At 45.7% G+C, this 14363-nt stretch overlaps 1 protein-coding gene across 7 annotated transcripts in view; it reads right to left on the bottom strand.

The window, feature by feature from the left end:
• The window catches only part of mctp2a (multiple C2 domains, transmembrane 2a), a 156843-nt gene that overhangs the window by 128508 nt on the left and 13972 nt on the right, over positions 1-14363 (bottom strand). For all 7 annotated transcript variants that reach the window (XM_085913666.1, XM_085913667.1, XM_085913660.1 and 4 more), the window contains 5 exons: positions 7035-7154; positions 5841-5882; positions 1953-2062; positions 1772-1881; positions 837-934 (listed from right to left, as the gene is read on the bottom strand). In XM_085913666.1, the coding sequence (XP_085769792.1) occupies positions 837-934; positions 1772-1881; positions 1953-2062; positions 5841-5882; positions 7035-7154 (480 nt within the window). The remainder of the gene's footprint in view (positions 1-836; positions 935-1771; positions 1882-1952; positions 2063-5840; positions 5883-7034; positions 7155-14363) is intronic.

Genomic DNA, 14363 nt, shown 5'->3' with positions numbered 1-14363 from the left:
TTTGCCAACTGGGCCGTTCCGAATCTCAAACGAGACAGGCTCCAGCCACATCACAGACGGCTTGGCCGTGTCTTTGCCGCGGGAGGACATCAAGGGTGAGAGAGTCTCGCCTGGATCCGCACCGTCAGGATTTCTTTTTTTTTTCCCCCGGGGTTCGGCGAAGGGGTGAGCTACCTGGGAGATGAAGGCAGCGACGTGGCACTTCATTTCCCCGCACGGCGAATTTCTCGACATCTTTACGAAAGCTCCGTCACGTCGACGTCAATAGCGCGAGGCTAATGTGTCGTCGCGCCGCACATTCGTTGACCTCCGGTACGAAGTAGCAGAGCCGCTGTTGCCAAGTAACAAAGTAATACATGGTCACAGCTGTAATGTAGAATTTTTAGTTGATCCTTTTAGAGGCACTCCATCGTGTTCCTCGTCTCCATTTTTTGGCGATCGGTGGTTGCTTGCTTGTTATTTCGACCGATGAGTACGTCCCCTGGTGCGAGGCAGATGTAATCACGGCAGCCAAAATCGTGACCGTGATTAGAATTCGATTAATTGCGCAGCCCTAATTGAAACTCGAATATGAAAAGAAAGTATGTGACTTACTCCCTGAGGCGCAGCCACCTGAACGTTAGCGCTCGTCGGCTAGAGCTGACATATCCGAACATCTCCTCACGGAGGATAATTGGGCCGATGGGCCGCTTTACCAAAGCGTCGCTCCATTAATAATCAAACAAAGCCACGAGATGCACATCCGGCACGCTTGGGAATTCTCGTACGGCAAATAATGCAAAGGTCTTGTGGGAATGGGGGTCCCCTATTTGTATGTAAAAATAAGGCCCTTTTACCTTCTGAACATCACTCGGCATTCTCTTGAGGAAATCCAGCAGCTCGTTATTGTCGATTGCATACGGGTTGCGCAGCTTCTTGGTGAATTTGTGAACGCCTGTGAAAAAGGAAGAACGTGTTCAGGAATGCGCAAGAATCAAATTCAATCGACAATTTCATCCGACCGTTTTCTGTCATTCTGTAAATAGTCAGCACAATTTATAAAGAGGCAACGGCGATTCCAAGCGGGTTCCCCGTTTTGGAAAGACAAGTCAACTTCTGCTCACTTTCGAGCGCAACTCGGTGAGACGCCGCGTGGAAATAAGTGGAAAAACCCATTTGAGCGGTCGCTCGGGTGCTGCGCAGCTAGCGAGTGCCTCACCTCAACGTGCAGACAAAGAACCCCGGGACCTAAATCTGTGCTCGCAACTTGAAAGGCTCGCCTTGAAAACCGCAGGGATGGAGAGAAGCGTGTTTTTTGTTTGATACGAAGGGATTCTGCTATCGATTGCGTCGAAGGCTGCGTGGAAGCACAAAGCGGCTGTGGGCTGGCGAGCCGGTGGAGGAGAGCCCGTGGAGGGCAACGCAACTCCCTGACCGCCGGGATGACGGCCTGCGCTGTTTCGCCACACTCGATAATGAGAGCCGGGGCCTTCGGAGCGCCCAAGGACACGCCGTTCGTTATATACGGCTCGCCGGCTCTCCTTTGTGTTCCCTATAAACCTGTCGGCTGCGCCGGGCAGCCCACACGGAGCCCGCCCGCCTGCCCGCCCGGCGCACCTCTGTAGATGTCTGATCTGGTTGCATGTGCAGAGGTGTATGGGAGAGATCTTGAAAAGACTTCAGTTCATCAGATGACGGGCGGAAAGTTAAGACGGGCAGCGAAATCTAAAGCGCTTCTCGAACTGGGAGTGTGCACAAACGTTTTTCATGACAACGGTGTGAATGCACTCACCCCATATGAGCACCATGTAGCGCAGTGGAATTAAATATAATAGCGATGTGGCTACAAAGAGGACCAGGCAGGTCAGACACGACATGAAGGGAACAGACCAGTTGAACAGGCTGCAAAAAAAAAAAAGACAAGCATGAAAATCTATTCAAAACAAACACGGTATAAAAATAGATTTGTTTACTTCTTTGTCCGTTCCCCGATGGTCGCAAGCTCTTCCAAAATGTTCTGGACTGTCAACACAACTTCCTGCACCATATGTATTTTGTCCATTAAACCCTTTTTTCCAGGTTCCTAAGAAAAATAATTTCAAAAAAAAAAAATGCAAGAGGTCAGTTACAAGGACAGCCAGACACACGCACAGACCATTTTTTTTTTCCAAGAGTCCATCTCAGTTGAATAACCCGGAGTGTGCTTCACCTTTTATCGAGCGGTTATTTACATTTAACGGGCTGACATCATAATTGAGTGTGGCAATGTGGGTGAGTCAACATGCGCGAGGTAGGGGGTGCGAGCGAGATGGAGGGTTTGTCTTTTTGATCACATCAAGGCACAAAAAAAATAAGGACGCACGTGAAGCCTTCCAGAGGGAGAGGCGAGCGTGGAGATAACGCCGTCTAAAGAGGCCTGAAAAGGCTCACATCAAAAGGAGGAAATAATGACAGCAATGATGACAGAGAGGATGGAGGAGGACGAGGAAGGGGGGTGGGCAGTTGCTACGGAGGCTGGAGGATGTCTGCCGTATATGTTTATGATACCGGACAAGCGTATTGACGGGGTCCAGGCGGGACGCAACCCGCTATCACGGTTCGGTGAGGCCGCCCATGGGAACGTGGCGTCTTCGAGCGAGGGTGGGGGGGGGGGGGGGACTCCCCGCTGTCAGACCCACAGGAAGCGAGACGTTCCCACACTAGCACGTCCTCCCCCGCCGGGCGTCGGATCCTGGCTCCGCGCACTGGAGGTTCGCCGCCGGCCAAAAAAGGCAAAAGCATGGCAAATATGCTTTGGTTGAGAGGAAGATCTCACGCTCTCATCAAGGAGACTATCAGTGTTTGGACTTCAGAGTTCAGTTCGGTACATTATGCACTTTGGAATTCTGACGGGTACCAAACCATGACGGAGAAATCCCATCTGGTGTAGGGGAATATATTCCAGACCCATCTGGCGTGGGTTTGTTCCCCTTTAAGAGTCAGGGTTATGGTGGTGTGAGAGTCTGGTTGAGAGCTGTGGCCTACAGCAGCTTTTGTATGAGTGCACTTTGCATTGTGCTTTACTGTTAATGGCTGAAAAGTGCATTGGTGACTATGGCTGGGTTTTTTTTAAGTACGTTGACCTGTGGAAATCCGTGAAAACGCATAACAACAAAGCGAAATATAGATAGCGCGTGTATATACTGAATAATAAGCGCAAAAAACTCACAATAGATCTTCAGCGGGCGAGAATAAAGAGCCAAAGTGTTGGCTTTCAGATGTGAAAAGAAAGCAAACAGACAAATAGATGCCTTCTGAAGTATAAATAAATAGGCGGCTGTGAAGATTACCATTATTCATGTCCTCCTCCATCTCCTTGGTGACAAGGCTTACTTTCCATCTTTTTTCTCCCTTCAAATTGAAATCAAACTATCTGAAATGGGGCTGCACAAATCCGAAATGTCTACTGATTGGGGAAAAAGCTGCTAAAAATCGCATTCTCATATCAGCTCAGCTAACTTATTGATATTTATGTCAAGAAGGTCAATTTCCTTGTTTTCTGTCAAATAAATACAAAATATAGAAAGCAGTTTATGGTGTCCTGGTAGGTTCCAGATGAAGCCACGGACAGTTTGCCGCACTCAAGGAGACCCGCTTAAGGGACCTTTATAACTCCCTCTGGGATGGAGCGAATGGAGGCCCAGCCCGTTTCATCTTCCACCGAGTTGAGTTCTATTGGAGATCTCGGGAGTTGTTTTTGCCTCTCCTGTTTCTTTGTGTTATGATTAAACAGCGTCCGCGTGCACAATTGATACCTAAGGCCAAAGGGAAGTCACTTTGCCCACTCGTAATTTGTAAGCTGTTTGCTCCCACCCCTGAGGACAGATTTGTTCACAGGCCGAGGATCTGTTGTGTATTATTCCGCTGTACCGCCGCGTCGCCTTTCGACTCTCTTTAACATCACGCCTTAGCGTTTGCCTCCTCGGGGGGGGGGGGGAAGAAACGGGAATAAAAAACATATTTCGGGTGGTAATCGTAACCCCCTTACGGGGAGGGGAGGGGCGTCTTTCGCGGCACGTTAGCCGAGAGGCTTTGAAGGCGTCAAACTTAAAACTGATCACTCTTTAACCCCAAATATTTTTAAGACAGACTTTGATAGGTGTAAAGCGACACGGGCTTGATCTCGCCCAGCGATATGGCGCTCGAGTGACAGCGCCGACCATAACACCGCTTTCAAATAAGCCACTTTAAATTAAAGCTGACAGCTTAAAACAAACACGGGCCGCTGCCTAATTAGTAAATGAAAGGAGATATTTCATTTTTTTTTCCTCTCCCCCTTCTCGCAGTACGCGGGAGGGCTTAGCGAGGCTCGCCAAAAAAAAAATTTCAGAGAGCTTTAAGATGAGAGGGAGACGTCGGCATCGGCGTTTCTTCGCCGAAATGACAAAGACCTTGATCAAAAGCGGAGGTTCAAGGTGAAAACAAACGTAATAAATATCCTCCCGAGCGTCGCTATTACATTAATTACACGGCGGCCATCTTGTCACATAGCTATAAAAAAAACCTTGTATTTATTTTTTTACTGCTACTTTCTGTGAACTTGCGTGCGTGTGTTTGCAGACATATCATGCGAGTTTCATCATTCTCGCAGACGGGATGTGCCGGTGTTTTTTTTTTTTTTTTCCCCGCTTCTCCCGGTAGCCCGCGGTCATCACAACAAAATATATTGAGCGCATTATGGATATGAATGCCGAGCTTAGACGCAAGGGTCAGCGCTGGCAGGCTTTGCGTCGGGGCCCGCATAAAGCAATAATGCACATGGCTGTTAACTGTCCCTTCCTTACACCAAACGGGAGGATGAGTGTAATTGAATATGGTATTCCGTGGCATGAGGAGAAGTCGAATTTTTCAGGCTCTTTAAACATTTCCTGTTGTTTTAGTTTTCCCGCAGACAGTAATAAAGATGCTTTATGATTTTTTTCTCACCAAGTGAACTAGTGGAAGTGGCTCATAAGCCCTTTGGGCAAAATTTTTTTTTTTTTTTTTTTTTTACAGCTACTTTGGGAGTAAATATCACCCACTACTTTTCCATTTAGACAGTCGTGACACGAGAGATCTAAATCAGTCCGCAGAATGCATTTTACGAGGCCAGAAATTGTGAATATATGTGTTATAATAAAAGGCTTACAGGACGTTTGTGGATTTATTTAAGAGACGTTGACTAGCGCAAGATACGCTCGGGAATGTCATTTATTGAGGCTGTATGCAAGTAAACATTTCGGACAGTTGATTATGTGAAAAGTGCTTCACTCGTTTGCCTCGCGTTTTGGCTTTGCTCTGGTTTCCTCACAAATTTTAAGTGTTCATCTTAGTCCAAACGTGAGCCAACTGGAAAACTGTCAACAAATTATAGTCAGTGACTCACATCTGGCAAATCACCCTTGCACACACACACCAGCTCGGCAATTTTTGAAAAATTGCGACCTGTCTTGTTAGCTCCATTTGTCCGTTGCACATCAGCAACAGAGACTCTCCACGCTTCGCTTTTTACAATACCAGATATCGTATCAGCCTTATTTCAAGGTATTGGTACTCGCAACGGACTCTTGTGGTTGTCATATTTTGGGGGGAAATTTTATGTATCAAAAGCAATAAAAAACATTTTTGCCACGAGTAAATAAAAACCTGACTAAATTCCTAGCACAGCTTGGCCAGAAAGTGCATGAAGCTTTTCACGTCAACATATTTATGTTTCCTTGGGCCATCGACAGTCAAGGGAAAAAAAACATTTTTTAATATAAAATCTCAAGACGTTACCACCAAAACACATTATCCAGTAAAAAAAACAAACAAACAAATCGGAGCTAGAATAGATAAAATACCTTCTCGTCGTCCTCTTCGTCCTCACCCGTGCTCATGTTCACCTGAGAGAAAATAAAAGGGCAAAGAGAAATTCAAGTGAATGGGACATTTGTGGGACGGGAGCATTTTTAACAAACAGCTCGTAATGAAATTTCCTTTGAGTACATTCACCCCTATTGGGAGAGGCTTGTTTCCATAGAAACGGCATCATGAGGTGACCTCACTCACACAAAAGGAAGAGGTGAAAGAGAGCCTTCTTCACGCGAGCACTGTCGCACAAAAGCAATCTCATTTCTCCGCAACATAAGCGCACAAAAAAATAAATAAATAAAAAACACGGGGTGGAAGGAAAAAAAACAAAAAACAAAACATTTAATTTGGATGTTGTTGCCGATATCACTTTATATCAAGTCATCCCTGACCCTGCCGTGACATTGCCTGAGAACAGAGCTTTTGTCATTGCCAGCCGAAGGGTTACCAAAGGGTCTCGGCAACTGGGTGTGGAGGGCCAGCTCGGGCTTTAACATTGCCCGGGGAGGCAACCTTTGCTTGCTTGTTGAGAGGGAGGGGGGGGGCACCACTTTGGGGAGGACGTGTGAGCGGGCCAGGCTTGGGGCAGGGGTGGGAGTCGGAAGTGTGAACGGCATTAACCTTCAGAGGCATGTGTAGGGCAAACATCAAGCCCAGAGCGCTAGAGATGCCACAGAAAACGCATTGGGTGGATGTTTTGTGGTTGGCTGCCTTTTTGTTTATAGGCTAGTAAAAAACGCTATTGTCAGTTCTGCGGCTAACTAAAACAACAACAGCGTATTTTTCAATTTGGATATAATTGTGCTTGCGGTGTTTTAACATACTTAAATGGTGTCTCCTGTCTCGCACACTTCTCTCCACTTCCAAGACTTTTTTCTTTCCTCCCATTCTGTCGACTTTGTCCAACACCCCGCGGGCTTAATTTGAACTTGTTGCACTCCATTTTTCCGTTTGGAATTACCGCCAACCCACACGCACACACCAGACTGACGTTTTCCCAACCCACACTAACTATAATTCAAGTAAATTATGTCAAACTGCCCACTTTTCCAATCGGACGCCAGCGGTGAAAGCTAACGCTGCTGTTCAGCCTAAAGACGGACTTGTAATTATATGTAAATATCCGATTGTGTAGGTTACAGTGTCTTTGCTTATGCAAAAACTGCAACGTCAATTTCACTCACCAGGTCCTGGTTGGAGTTGACGCTTCTGCCACGGAGTTGAAAGTAGTTCCAAATGAAGAGCAGGAGCAGGAAGAGGGGAAACGTGAAGAGTTCCCAATGCCAAACTGTCACCAGGAAGATCTGAGGAGAAGAGGATAGATTAAATGCCACGCGGCTCATGCAACCTTCAAATTCCCCCCCCGTGCGGCCGGAAAGGAAAACAAAAAGTAAAATCGATTCGAGCGCATTCAAAATCTCCGGAAAGCCTTTTTGGCAACAGATTATGTCTGAAAATTCCAGAGACAACTTTTTTAATACGTTCAAATCCTATTTATACACATAGAGATAGCGCTGTGTTGGCATGGAGCATTCCTGCTGAATAGAAAATATGACGGATAGGCGAGGCACGCCGTCTTTTTTTTAACCGGCGCGTCAAATCCTCTTAGAGTCAGAAACGGCAGAGAAGCTCTGACGAGGCACATATGGCAACCGGAGGAGCGTTTGCCCCCTCGGCCGCGATGATACTGACCCCCCCCCCCCCGGTAGAAATAAGGCGGATCATGCTGAACGCGTAATCCCTTCTAATTCTGTAAAGGAGTAGCGCACTAAACGCCGCTGCATTTCACAGCGGAGTGCTAATTGGATGGTTGCTTTCAAAGCCACTTAGTAGCAAGTCTAATGAGTCTGCCTACAACCCAAATGATCGGCAATGTGTGAAAAGGATTTTATCAGTCGCTTGACAAGGAGAAGGTGTGTGTGTGTGGGGGGGGGGGGACGTGTCCCAGATATTAAGTTGAAATTTATATGAGCTCGACTAGGCCATGTAGTGTACGTGAATTCGTTTACTATTCAGTTTTCAAACTGACAAATTGCGGCCTCCGGTCAGATGAAATTTGGAAACCGCCTGACAAGTAAATGAAAAGTTGGATTGATGGTCAGATAATCATTAGTACAACTAGTCATGCTAAGACAAGTAGTCAATAATGACTTCCTGTGACCAAATATGAGTTGTCGGAACTTCTCGCAGAAATGAGTAAACTTGCCACCTGTTTCAAGAAAAAGTACTACTTCAAGTAAATCCTAGTTTATTTCCTAGCAGTGACGGCTGGAGCTCGTACCCACGCTACGCTAGTGCCTGAAAGCTATAAAATAACAACAGGCTCAAAAGGGCTGCAGGCTGCTTGGAGAGTGAACAATATGTTTGCGTTAAAGCCAGACACAGGATGTGAAACACCGAGAGAGCGAGAAAGAGCTCGGGGCCTCGGTATAGCGAGGCCCTGCAAACAACAGACTGCTTGTGTCACAAGCGGCTCGTGTACACGTCGGCTCCCGGGGCCAGTCTACCTAGTCCCACACCAGGACTCAGGGAACAGTGAGTAATGCAGACAAACGCCCTCGAGCATCTCCATTGCACCACTTAGTATGCTTTGACAGAGCAGTAGGTGAGCTGAGGCGACTACAGTGAAGCGCCGCTATTCGTAGGCGGATAGTTGCCTGGTACAAATTGTGGAAAAACTGCAAATAATTAAAACCACCCCCAAAAACTTGTAAACACATGAAGAGATTCACTATGTTACTGTAAGTAATTCAAGAAAAATTAAAGAATATATGCCAATTGAGTATTGGTCTGTCGTCTTTCTACTTTTGCTGCTGCACCGTTTGTGTTCAATTAGCCGATCCTTAAAAGCTTATAAAACAATCGTCATCTATGTGATTGTTTTCGTTAGCCCGTCTATGGTGTTTCCCATTATTTGTTAGCATTAAGCTAGTGGAGTATTTGAAGGCTGAGAAATTTGGCTTTTTTTTTTTTTTTTTAAATATACAATTTGTTCAATTCTCTTTTGCTATGTGAACTGACCTAAGTTTACTGCTACCGTACAGTGTTTGTGTCTCTTTTTTTTTTTCCGTCTCGAGTCAAAGCCAAAACGTGTAAGGGACCGCCGGTGTGGGTGTATTTGCAAATACTGTAGGCAGGGGGTTCGCTGTACAACGGGTTTCACAAATAGACAACATGCTGCTGTTATTCTTTTAATAGCTCATTTGCATTACAGTAACAAACTAGCACAAGTGGGGGGTAAAAAAGGTAAACAATGAATATGCATGGGGGGGGGGGCTCTATTATGAATAACCTGCGTCATGTGTTGTCACCTCAGCTCCCGTGAGAGGCTTCCAGAGGAATTCAACTGGCTGGCCGACTGGTAGCTTGTCATATTCTCCCCGTATTCCCATTATAGAAATAAAAAAAATAAAAAAAGGAAAAGGAAGGGAAAAGTGACACGAGCCCAGCAGGAATGTCGCACCTCCTTGCTCTCGCCTAGCGAAAGCCGCCGCATTAACCACTAAAAGTCTAATTGCTCGGCCCCTGTCTTCTCGTGCGAGTCAACGGAGGAGGCCAATTCATTTTTGCCCGAAGGGAGGATAGAGAGAGAGAGAGAGAGAGAATCTGTCACAGGTATTCATAATCGCCCACTAATGCAAATTTCTGCTCGCCGCGTTCCGGCTCAGCGGACAAGATAAAAGCCTACAGGAAGACAATGGCTGGTGTCGGGAGAAAAGTGAGTGCCTAAATGATGGTATAAACCAAAACTGTCAGACTAGCTTCTCAATTCCTTCCTCAGTAGTGTGTTCTGCCTTTACAAGCTTGTTTTGGGATGAAAAGTTAAACATCTGGGTGGTTTAAAAAAAAAAAAAAAAGGGGAGGGGTGTCTTCCACTCAGGTACTGTCGTTGTCAAGTCTCCTAAAGTAATGAGCAGAGGTAAAGATTGGGCCGCCCAAAAAAAAAAAAATGTCCCTTCACATTCTCCAGAGTCCCTCAGCTAGAAAGGATACGAGACTAATTCCCCCCCAACTAAGTGGCTTGTGTTTTATTAGCAAGCGGCTGAGTGATTAAAAGGACACGTTGGACAAAGTGCAACTGTAAATCTGTATAAAAATAATCCGCGTTTTAATTGCCGTCAAAGACGAGCGCGGGCGCTTTTCTAATTCTCCCTCCCCACCTTCCTTCCATCAACAAATTACATGCGCTGAGCGAAAACCTCGACCTTCCGAAACACGACAAACGTGTTCAAGGCAATAGATGAAACAAAATAGACGAGAACAAACAATGTGGTTGAGCATGTGGGGTGGGCAAAGTATGGCTCGTGGGTCACATACGGTTTAGCAACAGCTGGTATTTTTTTTATGCATTGTAAATTCAATATTGCAGAAGCTTTTAAATATCAAACTTAAAACGAGAATGTTTTAGATTATTGAAATCAACGTCAAAAATTATATCTCCGATTAAAATTTCCTGTTAACCTGGCTAATTATTATGGATGAAACAGTTTGGAAAATGGATGGACGGATGTAAATATTGGTGAATTATTCAATTGTTATTTTTTATTTAAATAGGAGCTATCAGCACAATAAACATGACAAAAACACTCAAATCAAAATAACATTTAAAATGATTATTATTTTAAATCTGCATTAAAATTCTAATACGGCATGAAAGTTTGCCTACCTGGGCTAACAAATGACTAGCATTTGAACAAGTGTTAGCGTATAAGTCAAGCAGGAGCAAGTCTACCGAGTCGCTGAAAAATAGCTGCATGATTCCAAGCGGGGGACCGGGCGAGGAGACAAACAATGTATTAATAAAGCAATTAGCACTTAGCGGAGTATTAAGTGTAGATATGATGGAGATGCACTCTCATCGCCACCTGTAAGCGATGAGAAAGGAGGGCAAGCCTGGGCAAGTAAATCTACCAGCAGGGTTAAGAAGATCCTGACAGAGTTGTTTTACTGCGCCATTAATATTATTCCACTAAATGTACCGTGCCTACCCTTTGCTTGGCCGCACCAAATAATAAAGCACTCAACGATTAAAAGTGTGAATAAAACAACTGAAAGCTGAGCAAGCACGGCAGCTCCAGTCCCACCCACGGATGGAGCACGGCGGCTAAAAGATCAACAAAAGGGGCTTTTGTTCAATGAATTTGTTCGACAATAATTCAAAGGCTATTAAGGCGTATTAAGAAACGAAATACATTGAAATCCACGGCACGTCTGTGGAACTCAGAATCTGTCTGCCTTTTTCCATCAAATGGACCAAAATCACATCTGCGCCGCAACTTAGACTGGCTTCTAGCTGGTCTAAATTCCTGTCCCAGCGCAAAAATGAAGATGCAGCAATTTTGACGGCGGTCGCGTTGAAAGGATCAATTTGTCTCTGCGGTGAAATGAATTAACATGGTCAGAAAAGTCAGATGAATCAAAAGGCGCATGGCACACGTCCGCCGGTCTCGAAACCGAGGGCCGGTTGCCGAAGACCGTCGGGGCTCTCGAGCGGCTGTAAACGCAGAGCAATGAGACATGTAATGTGTGTTGAGATCGGGCCAGCGCGGGGACAGGCTTTTGAGGGGGGGGGGGGTTGCTGGATGTCTGCAGGCAGGCGGAGGAAGCGCAGATAAGATTTCTCTTCGGGGCACGCAGAGCGAGTGTGTGTGGGCAGCGTCGGTGCTCGGAGCAAATTATTTCTGAATAAATATTTCACATACGCTCAGCTCAAGTCGTATCGACTGAGAAGGAGCAAGAGGAGGAGGAGGAAGGGAAACAGAGTTGCGAGGCTGCTTGCTAAGAGAATGAAAAGACGGGGAGAAAACTTCCTTTTAAGAAAAGGTCAGTTGCACTTTGAGTGCGATTCCAAATATAATTACACAGGGAGCACTCGCTGTACTTGTCGTGTCCCTTCATCGCTGTTGCGGCCAGAAAAGTGTTCGTAAATTTTCATTCATCATGATTTCGCCCGCCATTATTTCAAGTAAAACCAAAAGGTTATTTTAACCTTGCTTACATCATTGCTGATTTCGTTATTTTTTTTGTGTGTGTGATGTTGCGTTGCTGATGTAAAATTTCTTCTCTGGAACATTTTCAACTTATCTCTGACTGTATTGAAGCAAAAAGGTATACACTCAAAGGATTAACGGAGTGGGGGGGGGGACAAAATATGGCAGTGATCAGTCATTGTCACTTACTTCAGGGCAATTAAAAATAAACCAATTTGTTCGACTTGTGCGGAGGAGATAAGAAAATGCTCGTGAGGACGTCTGCACAGTCTCTCCATCGACAGGCAAAGCATTAGCATGTGCTCCCAAGGGCCAGATCTGGACTTCACAACGCCGCCCCCACCCCCCCCCCTCCCCGCCTGTCTGACACATGCCAGGGCCACAGCAGCACCAGCACGAAAGGGGGGCCGAACCGGTCAGCAGGGGGGCCCCGTAGTGCCTGTCAGCGGCCGCCGTGCTGACCCCGCACTCGGGCGCTGGCCACTAGTGTTTAATCCGTGTCGGGTGCGTTAACACTGAGCGACCTCCTGGGTGACAGATCTGCCATGTGAGCCTTTTCCTCTTACCCAAAGGGTGGAGGTGGGGGGGGAATGGCATGGACTCGCTGTCAACTCCACTCACACATACGTTAACACACCAGGGCGCGGAGGCGGGGTCAGCGCCTCAAGTGCCTGGGCCGAGATGTCCGCTGTGGCCGCTGAGGTGGCGAGTCAGTCATTAAAATACGACACACGCCGTGGGGTTAAACACAGAGTGGTCTTCCGTGAGAGGCGACTTGTAATGAACAGTTGAAGGGAAAAAAAAAAAAAAAGTAAGAGAAGCAGAGGCTAAATTCTAAAATGAATTGGATATGTAAACTTTGGTTAGAGACTTTGATGAGATTTGCAAACAACTTTTATAACTGTCTGTACAGTGTAACGAGTTTATTGCTCCGTCCCGCAATATAAAATTTTGCCATAACTTCATTCAGCATGTTTGTATCGAACATCAATATGAATGGATTTATTATAATGATCGATACTTTTAGAATAATTTAACAAAACAGAAAAGTTGAAGGGGCTGTGTTTCAAGGTTGTATTCGACCTCGGTTATTTAAATCGGCAAGTGCTGGCGACGTGATTGTTTAATAATTATAAAATCAGCACACACTTTAACGTCACGGCCGTTACCGTTTTTGTTCCCACCGCAAAGGCTGTGAAAACTCTCACAGCTCGGGGGGGGAGCTAGAGAGCATAACCTCCATGGGAGCGAAGAGGTTCTCCTTTTGAGGCCTCCAACTTTTTATTTTTTGTCCCCCTCACCCCCGCACACACACACACACACACACACACACACACACACACACACACAAACACACACACCAAAAGAGAGAGAAAACAGATGCAAAGCAGAAACAAAGTGACGATTAACAGCCGAGCCGTTGGACTGGCAAAGCCTCCACTTTTCAGGGACGGGTGTTGACAAGAACAATTACCAGTGAGTCTGATTGCGTCTTTGATCTGAGGTGTTCTGGGTAATGGCCGCCGCTTCCAAGGGTTCTGCATAGGTGGTCACCCGAGACCCCCGGCAGGCCCTTGCCTCAACGTCAAAGTAAAAATTTGACTGTCAATTATCTATACTGTACAATTCCCGTTTTTACGTTAGTGATAACCTCGCATGTCACTTGTTTTTTTCTTTAAAACGGCGCTTGCTAACTTGGCAATCACGTCTTTACCTCTCTATTTCTGTCATGTCGGAAGGAAAAGAAAAAAAGTTGTCAGAAAAATCAATACTCAAGTCAAGTAACCTGAAAATCCATTTAAGCCCAGCGACGACGGAATCGTACTTCCCGCCGTTGGTCGCCAAGTGTATTTACAAGTGCGCCGCATCAAACATTCATCAAATGAAATCTTTACAAAGTGTGATGTGAGCCAATCAGCATTTTAGAAGCTGTCAAAAAAAAAAAAAGGCAGTCGGGGGGGTCAAAAAGAGAGCCCACTCGAGCTATATACAGGTTTCCCAAGCAGCGCTCACGTTGAAATATTAATTCTCCTTAAATACTTTAAGCGATTCTAATGACAGAGAAGCTCCGAATCAGCTTTCAAGTGCAAATGATCCCTTTTCTCTTTAACTCGCCATCAAAAGTTGAACTTCTGAAGACGATTAATTTGCCTGGCTAATACGTGCTAATTTAAGATTTCTCTTCCAACTTGTATTTTGCGCGGCTCACAAAGCATCTTGTTCCCCAAGAAAAGGCTTCTGCTAGGGGGAGAGGGAAAAAAAAAAAAAGTGTCAGCTGGCCCTCACTCACTATCTTCAGCGGTGCTATAGCGCCATCTAAAGGTCGCATACTGACATACAGTAAAGAACTCTGGGTGACCTCTCTAGTAGGATGTATGGCGCATTCAACTGGCTCTGCATCTTAGCGGGCCAAAAGAACATCTAAAAAAGGTTATTTTAAAGATTTTTTTTTTTAGCTGTCACAGTGCCTCGCTGTTGTCAAACTCTTGAAAAGCTTCTTTACAGTCGCACAAACAAGAAGAA

This window comes from Syngnathus leptorhynchus, chromosome 6 (assembly GCF_054491065.1).
Source record: "Syngnathus leptorhynchus isolate UIUO chromosome 6, UIUO_Slep, whole genome shotgun sequence".
Taxonomy (NCBI): domain Eukaryota; kingdom Metazoa; phylum Chordata; class Actinopteri; order Syngnathiformes; family Syngnathidae; genus Syngnathus; species Syngnathus leptorhynchus.
Note: the sequence above shows the minus strand (reverse complement) of the source record. Positions and strands in the feature narration are given on the sequence as shown.